This window comes from Pimephales promelas, chromosome 16, assembly GCF_988280905.1.
Source record: "Pimephales promelas chromosome 16, fPimPro1.hap1.1, whole genome shotgun sequence".
NCBI classification, from domain to species: domain Eukaryota; kingdom Metazoa; phylum Chordata; class Actinopteri; order Cypriniformes; family Leuciscidae; genus Pimephales; species Pimephales promelas.
This window is the reverse complement of record NC_142784.1, coordinates 13,843,253-13,856,943: the sequence shown is the minus strand read 5'-3', so window position 1 is coordinate 13,856,943 and position 13,691 is coordinate 13,843,253. Positions and strand designations below refer to the sequence as shown.

Below are 13,691 nucleotides of genomic sequence, written 5' to 3'. Positions count from 1 at the left end.
GTTAGATACATTAAAATCATTAATAACTACTTTTGCAATATATCTGTTTTGACATAATTAAAATATTAGGAAAACAAATTTCCATTCAATTGTATTCTATTAAGAAAATTGATTAAGTATCTATATATCTGTAATGAAACAAAACGTTTTTTTTTAAAAAAAGAGAAAGAAATAAAAAAAACATTTGGCTTACACTTTAATTCAATGGTCCCCTTTCGACATTCTGTTGTCTCTAAGTAATGTTGCACCTACATGTCAATAAACTCTCATTAGTTAAGTATTAGTAGACTGTAGGTGTAAGGCTAGTAGAATAAGGGTTTAGGGTTAAAATAATTTGACATGTACTAGCAAAATGATGTTTTATCAATAGAATATCTTTTGGAGGACCATCACAATGAAGTGTTAGCATATTACGCAGACAGTCTATACTTTATTAATACTCTAATTAGAGTTAGTTAACATGTTGGTGAACGTTATAGTCAAAAGAATGTCTATAGGAAGGGTACCATCGAAATAAAGTGTTGCCGACATTTGTTATTTTCTCCATTCTGTCACTCAAGAAATCTTGCCTGCATAAATTCCTCATCTCCCATGTCTCTGTATGTCAATGTCAAAAGTCAAGTCCATCAGGAGCGAAATGATCTGACCTTTTTAGGTGAACTGTACCTCCGCTTCCTTTGGGTTCCCTCACCAGATGGTCCACAGACAAAACCGGTGGAGGGTTCTGATAGATGATTTGGGTTGATAAGATTACACAGCCATAATTGGCCAAATGAGTTGACAGCGATAGACGCTTGATTGGTTTAGGTGGAAACAAATGAAGGTCTGGAGCATGTGGCGGAGTGCTGGTGGCCATTGTGGCGTGGGAGATGATGGAGAGAAGGTTGCAAGCAGAGGAAAGGAGGGATAATTTGATGTGGGAGGTGGTTTTGTTCACGTGTGTGAGTGTGTTTGCCTTCAGCAGAGCTTAAATGAAAAGCTTGCCCTTGTAATAGCGAAGGTTTTATTCAACCATATGAATGCTAATCTCAGGTTATTTCTCGTGATTGACAGCATGCCTGTAATTTTGCTGCTTTCAAGCTTTTTAGAAAGCCTTTGTTGAAGCAATTTGCATTTTTAAAATTCGATGTAATGAGACTGCGTAATACATGTTGTTTTGTGTTACGCCTCTTTGGTTTGATTGGTTGGCTAAGGTTAGGAATTAGTGTGGACGTTTCCAACCAAATAAACCATATAAAGACACAAGTCATGAGTAGGTCCGCCTGGAATTTCACCATTTTACTGCCCATTTCCTTCAGTAATTGTGGTCGCAGATTCAGTGCAAGCTTATTATTGACATTAATCTGGTTTATTTTGCTTTTATGCCTTATTTTCTTTTAAACATTCATATAAGCATCTTTAATGTTGCTTATTGGTGTGCATGAAAGAGAAGAGCATTTACATATAATGCATCACACCTCCTGCGGTCCTGAAGTGTCTCTCTGGCTTGGGTAAACATCTCTTCTTTTTTTAATTAAAATAAATCCACTTTCAGCCAATATTTAGCACCCTACAGGGACAGGGCTACCTTTCAAAATATGGGGATACAGTGGATAGATTTAGAATGGAGATATATAACAAGAGGGGTACTGAGATACGGAGGGCGAAATTGAGTTCTTTCATCTAGCCGTAAAGCGGAGACATGCTTTGTTTATGGATGTGTAGAACAGCATTCTCAAGGCGACGCCACCTGGGCCTACTATACTTTAGATTGGTTTACTGTATATAAACAATGCTGAACATGCACACAACAGAATGTGGCTCAGGCATAAATATTGTTTAATGCTTTTTTCCCACACACACACATCCATCTTTAGTGCTTTTTTATTTATTTCTGCTTTCAAGATACATGTAACCAGTCCCACTCGACCTGCTCTGAGTTAGATTAGAACCGGTGTCTCCAGCATGGGAGGCGGGCACAGTAACAAGGATGCTAAAATCCGCAGTCTCTATCATCAGCCGCTAGCGTACTTCTTAAGGCCAGATGAGTTAGGTTTACTCACCCAGCTCTTACTATGCTGGCCTCCGTTTCACTTTCCCCCTGAACCTCACTCCCATCCGGGTCACGGCACCAAATGTAACTGGTCCTACTTTACATTTATTCATTTAGCTGACGCTTTTATCCTAAGAGACTTACAATTGCTGTATATGTCAGAGGTTGCACGACTCTGGAGCAACTAGGGGTTAAGTGTCTGGCTTAGGGACACATTGGTGTCTCACAGTGGATTCAAACCTGAGTCTCTCACACCAAAGGCATATGTCTTATCCACTGTGCCATTACCACCCCTCTTGACTCGTTCCATGCGGGATTTGAACCGGCATGGGAGGCCAGCACAGTAACAAGGACTACTAAAGACCACGTCAGTAACAAGGACGCTAAAGACCGCGGTCTCCAACCAAGGGGGTAATCCATCGACCGGAAGTTGAAGCCTCGCGGGAGCTGCCATCTTGTAGCAGAACTTCACTTGCGTTAGCATTCCCATTGACTCCCATTCATTTTGGCGTCACTTTGACAGTGAATAACTTTACATCTGAGGCGTTTGAAGACCCCATTTGTCCTTTATTTATTTCTAAAGAAACACGACAATGTACAAAATGATCCATTACCTTGTAGCTTATGTTATGGCCCCGTAGAAGCAGATTTAGTGAAAGTAGGCTAACGATTGCGTCATGCCCACGCGACTCTCTGTCGCACAGTAGAGAGATTACCGTATGGACAGGAGAAGAAGCTTGCGGCAAATCGGGGAAACATGGAGGCAAAATGACAAAATATTTAATCAGAATACCTAGCAGAATTGTCTCCTTCTCCTAGCTCATGGACAGCTCCTATTCACACTCTCCGCCTCTGCATGTTTCGAAAGGGAATGATTCAGATTTTTCATGCCACAGCACTGGAAGACAGACGGGTTGCTCTCGTCACATTACGTAGTCAAGCTCTGTTTGAGTCTGCGCGTCAGGGACGGAAGTGCTAAAAAATCGCCAACAACGGCTTCAATCGTCTCAATGGAGTTCCAATGAGATCGCTCTGTCCATTTCTTTTACTGTCTATGTCTCCAACGTCAGTGGCTAGCACACCTCTTGAGGCTAGAGGACTTCGGTTTACTCGTCCAGCCGTTACTATGCTTGCCTCTGTTTCACTCACCCACTGAACCTCACTCCCATCCGGGTCACGGCACCAAATGTAACCGGTCCTACTTGACACGTTCCATGCGGGATTTGAACCGGCATGGGAGGTGGGCATAGTTACAAGGATGCTAAATACCGCGGTCTCTAACGTCAGCTGCTAACGCACCTCTTGAGGCCAGAGGACTTTGGTTTACTCGCCTAACTCATACTATGCTTGCCTCTGTTTCACTCACCCACTGAACCTTACTCACATCCGGGTCACGGCACCAAATGTAACCAGTTCTACTTGATACGTTCCATGCGGGATTCGAACCGGCATTGGAGGCGAGGCAGTAACAAGGAAGTTAAAGACTGCGGTCTGTGAGCCGGGCGCAGAAACAAGGACGCTAAATACCGCACTCTCCAATGTCAGTGGCTAGCGCAACTCTTGAGGCCACAGGACTTCGGTTTACTCGCCTAGCTCTTACTAACACAGTCTCATCCCAAGAAGTCATATAACTGACGTCTTGGGACGTCTTTTGACCATACGCCAGTATCCGCCTTTTTAGGGCCCCCTTAAACGTTGGCCCTCATACAATTGACGCTTTACCTTTAACGTCAGTTAGGTGATCTACCGACGTTTAAGGGGGCCCTAAAAAGGCGGATATTGACGTATGGTCAAAATACGTCCCAAGACGTCAGTTATATGACATCTTGGGATGAGACTGCGCTGCTCTTACTAAGCTTGCCTCTGTTTCACTCACCTACTGAACCTCACTCCCATCCGGGTCACGGCACCAAATGTAACCAGTTCTACTTGATACGTTCCATGCGGGATTCGAACCGGCATTGGAGGCGAGGCAGTAACAAGGAAGTTAAAGACTGCGGTCTCCAAAGTCAGTGGCTAGCGCACCTTTTGAGGCCAGAGTAGTTAGGTTTACTCGCCCAACTCTTGCTAGCTTTTGCCTCTGTTTTACTTTCTCCCTAAACCTCACTCCCATCTGGGTCACAGCACCAAATGAACCGGTCCTTTGAACCGCCGTTTCCAGCATGAGAGGCGGGCATGCTAATAAGGATGCTAAAGACGGGTCTCTAATGTTAGAGGCTAGTGCGCCTCTTGAGGCCAGGGGAGTTAGGTTTACTCCCCAAGCTCTAACTAGCATTTTACTTGCCTCTGTTATGCTTTGTGAAAACCATGTAAATGTCAAAAGTAATTTTAATACATTTTTGCTAACTATTTATATAAAATATGTAGTGGCAGCTTACTGGCTCAACAGATTTGTTCACATAGTAATAGTCTTGGAAATTAGTAATTAGTCTTTCCTCATAAGCTATCAGTTTCTTATCCATTACTTTAACAGGAGCTTTGTGCCTTTTCATTCCTTATACATACAATTGACATATGACCTCATATCATAGGAGTGATTCAATGGTGTTCCCTTCTAAAGCAGCAACCTGCATTGCTAGCAGTTGGGCCGACAAAAGAATAATGAATTCACATTCATGGTGAGGCTTATAAGCATGGATTAAACTATCAAGAAGATCGCTGGATCTGGCTCATTGACAGCACTCACCACAAATGAAATTTTGCAGCAGCAAAAACCTCGCAAGCTCCGACACGCCGACCTCACAAACAAACAGAAGAGGTGGAAAATGCTTCTCGAGTCAAAGCTATCATTATGTACCTACCGAGAGCTCTCTTTTAAAAGAAGCTCTGTGATGACACTGCAAAGGTGTATGTGTGTGTGAAATGCAGCAGGAGTTTGGAGTGTGAGCGAGAGCAGTTGAAAGAAGGGGATGAGAGAAGAACAGATATTTGTTTTCGAGTGTCTGTTTTTGAATGATTTCCACAGAAGGGCTTTTATTTAGCTTTGATGTCAGAAATCAGTTTGAAAGCGGGGGATTCCAGCGTCCCGCTCGCGCAGGGAATCCGGCCCCTGTGCTGCCTGCACAAGTCCAATCGCTCTTCTGAGGAGTCAGGCCTTGTTTGATGATTTTACAGGTCTGCTTTGTATATCATCCCCAGTGCCTCAGGTTGGACTGCTATTGATTCAATGTTTCACGCTGAATTCAAAGCGTCTTTTATTCCAGATATGGTCGAATTCAATTAAACGACACACCTTTTAACTAGGACTATAAATCTGAGATAATGCGCACAGTGCAGTTTTGCTCCCCACCCCCCAAAAAGTGCCATTTTGTGTCTTGTTTGAAGTTTCTCTCATCTGTAAAAAACAAAAAAAAAGTTAATACATTCATTATTTAAAGGTAATGATGATTTAACATCACAATTGTGATTTTATTTCTTGTAATTGCTGCTTTAAAGTAATATGCTATGTTTACCAGAGACACAGTAATTACTTAACTATGAAAGAATTTCCTGAATTTTCATAAGAAAGCTATCAAATGCTGCAGTAAGGAAGGTTAATATGCATTATGTTAATATGCAACATGTTAAATGCACGCATTTAAAAAATTGGCATTTAAAAAAACAAAACAAAAAAACATACTGATAGACCACTAATCTGAATATTGCTGTTTACGACCATGCTTAAAATATGGTACTTTCTTTCCTCTGACATATTATATTTGGAACTATGGAAGCTCAGAGGTCTTTGTTTGATTCGGCCTTGTGTTTTCCTGTAGCCATTAGGGGGCGCTAAAGATTCGTCTCCACCATGTTGGTGAATTAAAGCATCCAGGCGGCATCCAGTGCATCCACGCTCTGATGGAGATCCAGACACAAGCCGTGCCCTGGTCCTGTGCAGATGAGCTGCGGTGTATTTATTCACCCTGCCTGACACTCGCTTTCAAATTGAATAATACATAAATATATAAAAATAATTCCTCGCCAAAATTGCCTAAATAACATCAAGTGAAGGTTATGAAAAAAAAAAAATATATATATTAATTTTTAATAATGCAGAGCAACGCCACACACCTTTCCCTTTAAAATTACTTTTTACGTCAATCTGTAAGTTAATTCCTTCTCTGGAAATGAGATTTGTGTGTTTGACCTCCACGGTATTATACACCTAATGCAGGACAGCCCATCAAATTTTAATGAAACCAATTATACAGTCTTAGAGCTAGCACTGGAAGATGATATCTCAGTGAACGGAGGTCTTCCGATCTATCTATCTATCTATCTATCTATCTATCTATCTATCTATCTATCTATCTATCTATCTATCTATCTATCTATCTATCTATCTATCTATCTATCTATTATAATTTATTAGACTAGAAATCATTTTATTGGACCAAATATGGGTGAATTGTACATACTCAAAACATCTGTCTGTCTTTCATCAAATATGCATCAAATTTTGTATTTGCTAGCCTACATTATATTTCAACGAGTTTAGGATTTAAATAGTAAACAAAGTAACACGCAATTATATTAGGCTATACTAATACATAAATAAATTCAGATTTTGTGATAGCATATATATTTATTTAAATACAATTATATAAAAATATATATTTAAACGTTGGTCCCACAGTCTTACTCGATAAGTTTCACTCGCTAGGTGACCTGGTGCATTGGTCCGGTGCCGTTCGTGTGGCGCTTTGGGTCAACTTTGCAGATAACACCACAGAAAGCTGTTAGCCAAGATCGGAGCGAAGCTTTGAGCGCTCCCCTGCCACCTCTGCCCACAGCATCCTCCTCCTCCTCCTCTACTAGCACCACAGCACCACTCCTCCACTCCTCCCCCTCGCTGTTTCCTCCTCCAGCATGAGCGTCAGTCTTGGCTCGGCCCGGGAGCTGTGCGCACAGGGGTGTCAGTTATGGAGCTGTAATAGCGCAGCGGAGCACTCGCCCTTCCCAAGACTGATCACACTCACTCTGCCGTAGACTCGCAGAGCGATTGCACGGGGCCAGCGCCACCCCGACCGATTTACGCTGGATTTAAAGGCGCACCACGGAACTTTGCAACAGCTTTCTGGACTCGGAATATAGAGTGGTAATAAACGAGAGGACATATTCTTACTATAAACTGCGGAGAGGATCGTGGAAGCGATCTGCAAGGTGCTTCAGTAGCGCTTGAAGGAACCGGAGCGCGCAACAATTCCACGCGCGCGTTTGGACGGATCGCGTGCTCGCCGCTTGTTCTGGCTCAGTTTTGCTGTTTTTGTTGTTGTTGTTTTTTTAGCCAGATATCAAAAGCACTAAGGCTGGTTTAAGGCATGGTATAACGTACGAGCTGACAGACACTAGTTCAACCCTCACCGTTGCGCGTGGATCTCATTCCTCATCCAGATAAACACCATGAGCCCAGCGAGTACTCAAGTGACATTTCAGCTGGATCTGAGCGGCAACTGAGAGTTCCTACGTACTCCAAATACTAAAAGAGGAGAAACTTGTCCAGTGTTTGAGAACTGAGGTGTGGAGTGGATGTGGACTATGACAGAATGAGTCCTCTAACGCACCTTTTACTCTGTGGATTAGTATACTTTAACCAAGTGGATGGTGAGTTACTTTTTATGATCCACTCTAATAGAGAGCTTTAACTTCAAAGAAGAGATCTTTGAGTTTTATGAGATTTTGCTGGTCATGTAAACCTCTGCTAAATGCATAATTTAACTTTATATATCTACCTGACCTGTTTTTTTTTTTTCTTCTTCTTTTTCAAGACTGTGGGGTATTATTTGGGCCATTTTACTGGCATCACATGGCAACGTAAAAATAGTTATTTATAATTTTGCTGTGGAAATGTATTTGTACTTGGGAAGAAAAAAAACTTGTTCGGTGTTATTTTTCATGAAATATGTATACCTCCAGTGTTGAAGCAGTGCGATTAGGTGCTCTCCACAGCAGGTGCCAGAGTCACAGTAGTCCCAGAATGTGGAGTGACACCTGCTGTGAAAAGCACCAGAGGATGCGCAAGGCGTGGCGCAAAGATTGCACATATGGACCCCAAATGAGAAACATAGGGTTGGAAAATGACAAACTGATAATCTTTTGTATTTGTTTTTGCAATGAGTTACCACAAAAAAGAGAGATGTTTCATCATATCAGCAAACAAATACACTAGAGACAATAGTCTGCCCTGTATGCTGAAGAGCTTTCAGAATGGATATGAACTTCCGAACTGGTGTTATTAGTTGCATCTTCGTCTGATATCTCTGCATTCAGACTTATTAAATCCTCTTGCTTTGCCCATTCTGCCTTTTAAAACATTACGTAAGGATTATGATTCCAGTAAAACTCAGAGGCTTATATGCTTTATGTAATACTTGAAACATCATCTGTTCGTGTCTTTTCTCGGTTTTCCCTAAGCTCCATAAACTGCTCAGTTCTGTTGTATTTATCAAGAGTTTGGATAGCCAATCACTTTTCAAAATTCGGTAGTGTCTGATATCCAACAGCCAAGTAAACGACATTGAACACTTAATCAGGTGGATTTTTCACGACGACTTTTGGTGTAGTCAAGTTGGGGGAATAAATGAATGCACTTAATTATAGAAGTGGCCGTGGGTTGTATTTAGGTTCTTTTCATGACATGAACCGTTCATATTTGTCTTCGAGACAGTCACATACACATTACATTAGCTGTGTCAAGAGCGTCTTTGTCCGAAAGCCCCGTTTCCCACTTAACGGTGTTTGCCTGGGTTTTTTGTTTGAGCTCTTTAAGAAGAATAAGGCCTGTAGATGTAATGGTGACTGATGGCGGGGCTGAGTCAGGCTTTGTCCTCCCAGCTTCTGCACTTCTCTGTCTTGCTGTTTGTCTCCTGTTTTTGTCCCTGTATCTACCATGGAGCCTGCTAGTCTAGCCCAATTCAGCTCAGAAACTCCCTGTCCTTCCTCATTTCAGTTGCGCCCCAGCTGCCGGTTGCTAGGCACTGGTTGAAGGCATGGCCCTTAGTTTTAGAGGGTAAGAGGGGTGTAGGTCTTTCTGGAGGAGCCCATGAATCACCTCGGTGAACCGTTTGCCCCAGAACCCTCCGACTGGCTCGTGAGAGGTAATCCGGCCGTTCTGGTGGAAGGAGGAGCTGTTTTTTTTTTTTTTTTTTTTGAGGAGCAGCCCTCTCCAAGCAGACAAAAAGGCTGTGGAGATGCATTCAGAAAAGGCTGTGTTTGTAACAAAGCTGTCCTGGGATTGAATGACCGTAGTCATTTGGTTCTGTTCAGTGCCCGGGTGATTAATGCTGCTTGAGGAGGGAGGGGGTGAGAATGGAGACTTGGGTGAGGAGGAGTTTTGGGGGACCGGGACAAACCTGTGGTGGTTCTTGTTGTGATTCTGCTTTAATGAAGCTTCCGCAAGTTTGATTCTAGTTTAGGAGATCATTAGTGGTGTGTGTTTGCACGAGTGGACTGTTTTAGAATAGCAAACCCTAAACAGGTGAAAAATTGGAGGAGGGACCGGAGCAATATATAGATTTTAAAAGATACTGTATCTAGGCTGCAGTATTTCGAGCTCTAAGTTCAATGCTCTTGTCTCGATGTTCCAACGTCCCAGTTTTCTGCTATTATCCTGGTTCTGAACCCTCGGTTAACTTTGCTGTTTTTAGTAGTGTGTTGATAACTGAGGATAGAGACAAAGATGATGCTCCCCTAGTGGCGGTCCTTTGTGGCTCTGAGGACACCGCTCTGTCTGTCTGTACTGAAGCTTCAGTTCTGCAGCGTCAGGAGAAACTAAAACCCAGACTAGAGTGTATCTGTGTGTCTGCTAGTGCTAATACAGTATATTTACAACAAAACGTCAGTGTGTCCTTTTCATCATGTGCTGGAAACCATTAATTGCTCTGAGGTTGCTACTAAATCTCTTAAAGGGATTCTCCACCGTTTTTTTTTTTATATATATATTAAACTATGTTATTCCCTTAACTAAGATGAGTTGATACATACCTCTCTAATCTCAATCGCTCTGGTATGTGAGACACTTTGATCGCACTTAACTAGCCCTGTTCATTCAATAGGGGCCAAGCAGAGAAGCGACCAAACACCTCCATGTTGTCCCTATTTAAATACAGTTACATGAGTAGTGTAACTCGACCAATAATGGTGACACAAAATAAAACGCTGCGCTTTTATAAGCGTGTAAAGTGCAGAACTATATTGTATGGCGGAATACCACAGCAAGTGCTTGGGAGCACTTCGACTCGGCGTAGTAATATCGGTAACGCTTCCTTTTACAGTCCAGTTACCCATGCACTGTACATACTCAGTACTTATTTTAGTAATTACCATTACTGGGTAATAGGTACTAACCGTGAACCTACCCCTCTTCCATGTACTTACCTTATATTAGCTAGTACTTTCTAGGTAAATACGCTGTAAGTACTGTACTGTAAAAGGAAGCGTTATCGTAATATTATCGCTCGTGAAAAGTCCTCTCCTTCTCCAGAGTGATGATATTACTATGCCAAGTCCATAGATATATATGCGCCATATATTATAGTTTTCCACTTTACACACTTAGAAAAGTGCAGCGTTTTATTTTGTGTCACCGTCCTAGGTCGAGTTACACTACTCGTGTAACTGTATTTAAATAGGGAAAATGTGGAGGTGTTTGGTCGCTTCTCTGCTTGGCCCCTATTGAATGAACTGGGCTAGTTAAGTGCGATCAAAGTGTCTCGCGTGCCAGAGCGATTGAGTGCACACACTGAGACGACAGAGGTATGCATCAACTTGTCTTAGTTAAGGGAATAACCAATGCATTCTCATCCTAGGGCGTCATATAGTGACACTTTTGAAATTTCGTCTACATCCAATGCACATGGCACCCTTTAGTGTCAATGTAACACGCACAGAGATTTGTTAGGTTATGGTAGGTTTAGGTCTGGGGTAGTGTTAGGGTTAGACCACTAGGAGGCGTCTTCTGGCCCATATATATATATATATATATCTGCATCTCATATTGACGCTAAAGGGTGCCATGTGCGTTGGATGTAGACGAAAAGTCAAAAGCGTCAGTATATGACGCCTTGGGATGAGAACGGGCTGGAATAACACAGTTTAATATGAAAACAAAAAAACGGTGGAGTATCGCTTTAAGAGATATCGGGAAAGATTTGCCAAACTGGAGGAATTTAAAGCGCAATTCAAAAAAAGCACAGCCGGGAGTTGAAAGTTATGCGCGTGATCTACTGACAACATGCAAATTAAAGAATACAGACCAAGAGCAGCACAAATTAGCATCTGGTTTATGATTTTTTTGTCGGGCGCAAACCTTAGTAAATCACCTTTCGTGATTCATTTAAATACTCTCCTCCCATAAATATAGCCTTTGAAAGGAAACTCCTACAAATGCTCATTCAATAAGGTCAGCCACAAAAAATAACCCCGTCCATGCCTTTTGAGCGCTAATTTTTCACTGCATGTCTTTAGTAAATTCTGATTGTAGTTTATTTAACGCCAAATAAGGGTTTGTGTTGGCGCAAGCTGTTAGTAAATCTGGCCTATTGAGCTATCGAGTTTGTCTCCATTTTTTTTTTCTCCTAAAGAATTTTTCTGATTTCTAGGAGAGTTGCATGTCAGATTACTTGTTTCTTTTGCTAAGGAGCAAAATCTGCGGAGCATGAAATCTCAGTTTAATCTCCTTTTAATTCCATTGCTGTGTGAGAAATCATCAAGATGTGGTTGATACCGGATGCTTTGATTTCTTAAATTTGTTGCGTGTTTGATAATACCAATTGCATGAACAGGCTTGACATAATTGAACGTGAGCTGTAATTAAAGGTGGGTCTGATCGGGGGTCCTTAAACTCAAAGCTGAGTTTAAATGGAATTGTTCTGCACTAGTTGCCTCGGCTTTCGTAATTGTGCCTCATTTTCCAAGAGAGGCCTGCGGTAATGATGCGTACGCAGTTCGAAACCACAAAGCAGCCACACTGGAGTCAGGGAGTGTTTGTGCATGTAAGGATGTGTGACTTTCTCAGAGTAGTGTTCAGATTAAAGCAAGGATGGGCTCTTGGAGAAAGAATGTGACGGATAGCTGGAGCGAGAGAGGAGATGATGGGCGAGCTGAGAGGGCGTAGGGAATTTATAATGAGGGTTAAAGTCGGGGGTCAGCGTGTGGGCACTTTGCTGACTTTGTTGTAGTATCAGGCAGTAAGAGCATTGAGTATCTCAGCATGAGAAGCCGGATAGTGTTACACCGCTGCTGCTATACTTAGAGTATCACTTAAACACTCTAAACCTGCCTCTTCCTCTGAGACTCGGCCAAATCCGTCTCGTAATTGATAATGACTTCCTTCGCAAGTAAAAAAAAACGCCACGTCACGCCAGCCTCAGGAAGAGAAAAAAGGATGAAATGTATTTCTCTCCTTCACAGTTTTTGTTGACAGTAATTTTGTTGATTCACACCACCGATGGCTGTAAAGGCGAGCTCGGATGAATGACATTTAAAAGCGGCTGTTGAATTGGGAATACGATGCAGGGCACAAGCCGTATTTTTGCGCTTTCTATCAATGAAAATGTCACGAGCAGCACAAAGTGGGGAGATTATATACATTAGAGTCAGAAAAGGGCTTCGGGGGGATGAGACTAAAAGCGTTTTTCATTTGCTTGGCTCGCTCTCAGTCAAGCATGCCTATGACATTTTGTAGAAAGAGGATGCGGCGATGTGAGACTCTGAGCGAGGAACGTGTTCTTTTGTTGGATGTTATTTGTTCTTGGGATTAGAATATGACTTGATGTGACAGTTTTAAAGTCCCCCTGTGGTGGAAATCAAGTTTTCAATGTTGTTTATATGCCTGAGTGGTGTTTTTAATACACTTTAAGACTAATCATGTGCAAATTCTCATGTTCAAAGTCCTCAAGAGAAGCCAGGTTATCTCGGTATATTTTTCTGTTGATTTGAAAAATCGGGTAGATTTAGCTTATATAGCTGGTGGATGATTTACAGTATATTGCGATGTCATGATGAACTATACGCCTTTCTGAGTTGTTCAAAGTGTTTCTGGTGATGCTGTTTTTTTTAAGGCAGCTGTTTGACTTTGAGATGACAAATAGGAACATAGTTTGTGTAACATAAGCAACACATTATTAGCTGATTGATAAGGTAGTCCACCTTGTCAAATTAATTGCCGTTATGGCTAATCGTATTAACGGGATGGTTCACTTTGAAATGAATATTTGATATGTTTCAGCTTACCTCAAGGGCATCCAAGATGTAGGTGTCTTTGTTTCCGCAGTATTTTCAATTTTGATATTTTTAGGTCAAACCGTTCTTGTCTGTCAGTCATATAATGGAGGTCTATGGTCACCACCTCAAAGAGCATGCACAGAGAAGTCCAAATTAAACATTATTTAATGACTTGTAAATGTAAGTACACATTGATGGCCTAAGACACAAAACGAGCGGTTTGTGTGAGAAAACGAACAGTATTTATATATCGTTTTTACCTCTTATAACCACAGCCACGTCTTATTTCTTATTTCCACGATCTTATTTGAAAAAAAAAATCAGTTTGTAACTTTTTTTTTTCCAAGGAACATTCCCGGACTTGCTGACAAGATCAGTTATAGCCTACATATTGTAAACTCTTTGCTCTGCACATGCACTGACTGATAACCCCTTGTTGAGTTGCAAGTCACATATT

At 41.7% G+C, this 13,691-nt stretch overlaps 1 protein-coding gene across 4 annotated transcripts in view; it reads left to right on the top strand.

Annotated features, from left to right (window-relative positions):
• robo2 (roundabout, axon guidance receptor, homolog 2 (Drosophila)) overlaps positions 1-13,691 on the top strand; it is a 485,230-nt gene that overhangs the window by 263,696 nt on the left and 207,843 nt on the right. For 2 of the 4 annotated variants that reach the window (XM_039670874.2, XM_039670869.2), the window contains exon 1: positions 6,884-7,615. The exons of the other annotated variants lie outside the window; for them this stretch is intronic. In XM_039670874.2, coding sequence (XP_039526808.2) covers positions 7,558-7,615 — 58 coding nt within the window. In that variant the 5' untranslated portion in view covers positions 6,884-7,557. Of the gene's footprint in view, positions 1-6,883; positions 7,616-13,691 lie in introns of those variants that run through there. 4 annotated transcript variants of the gene reach the window in all.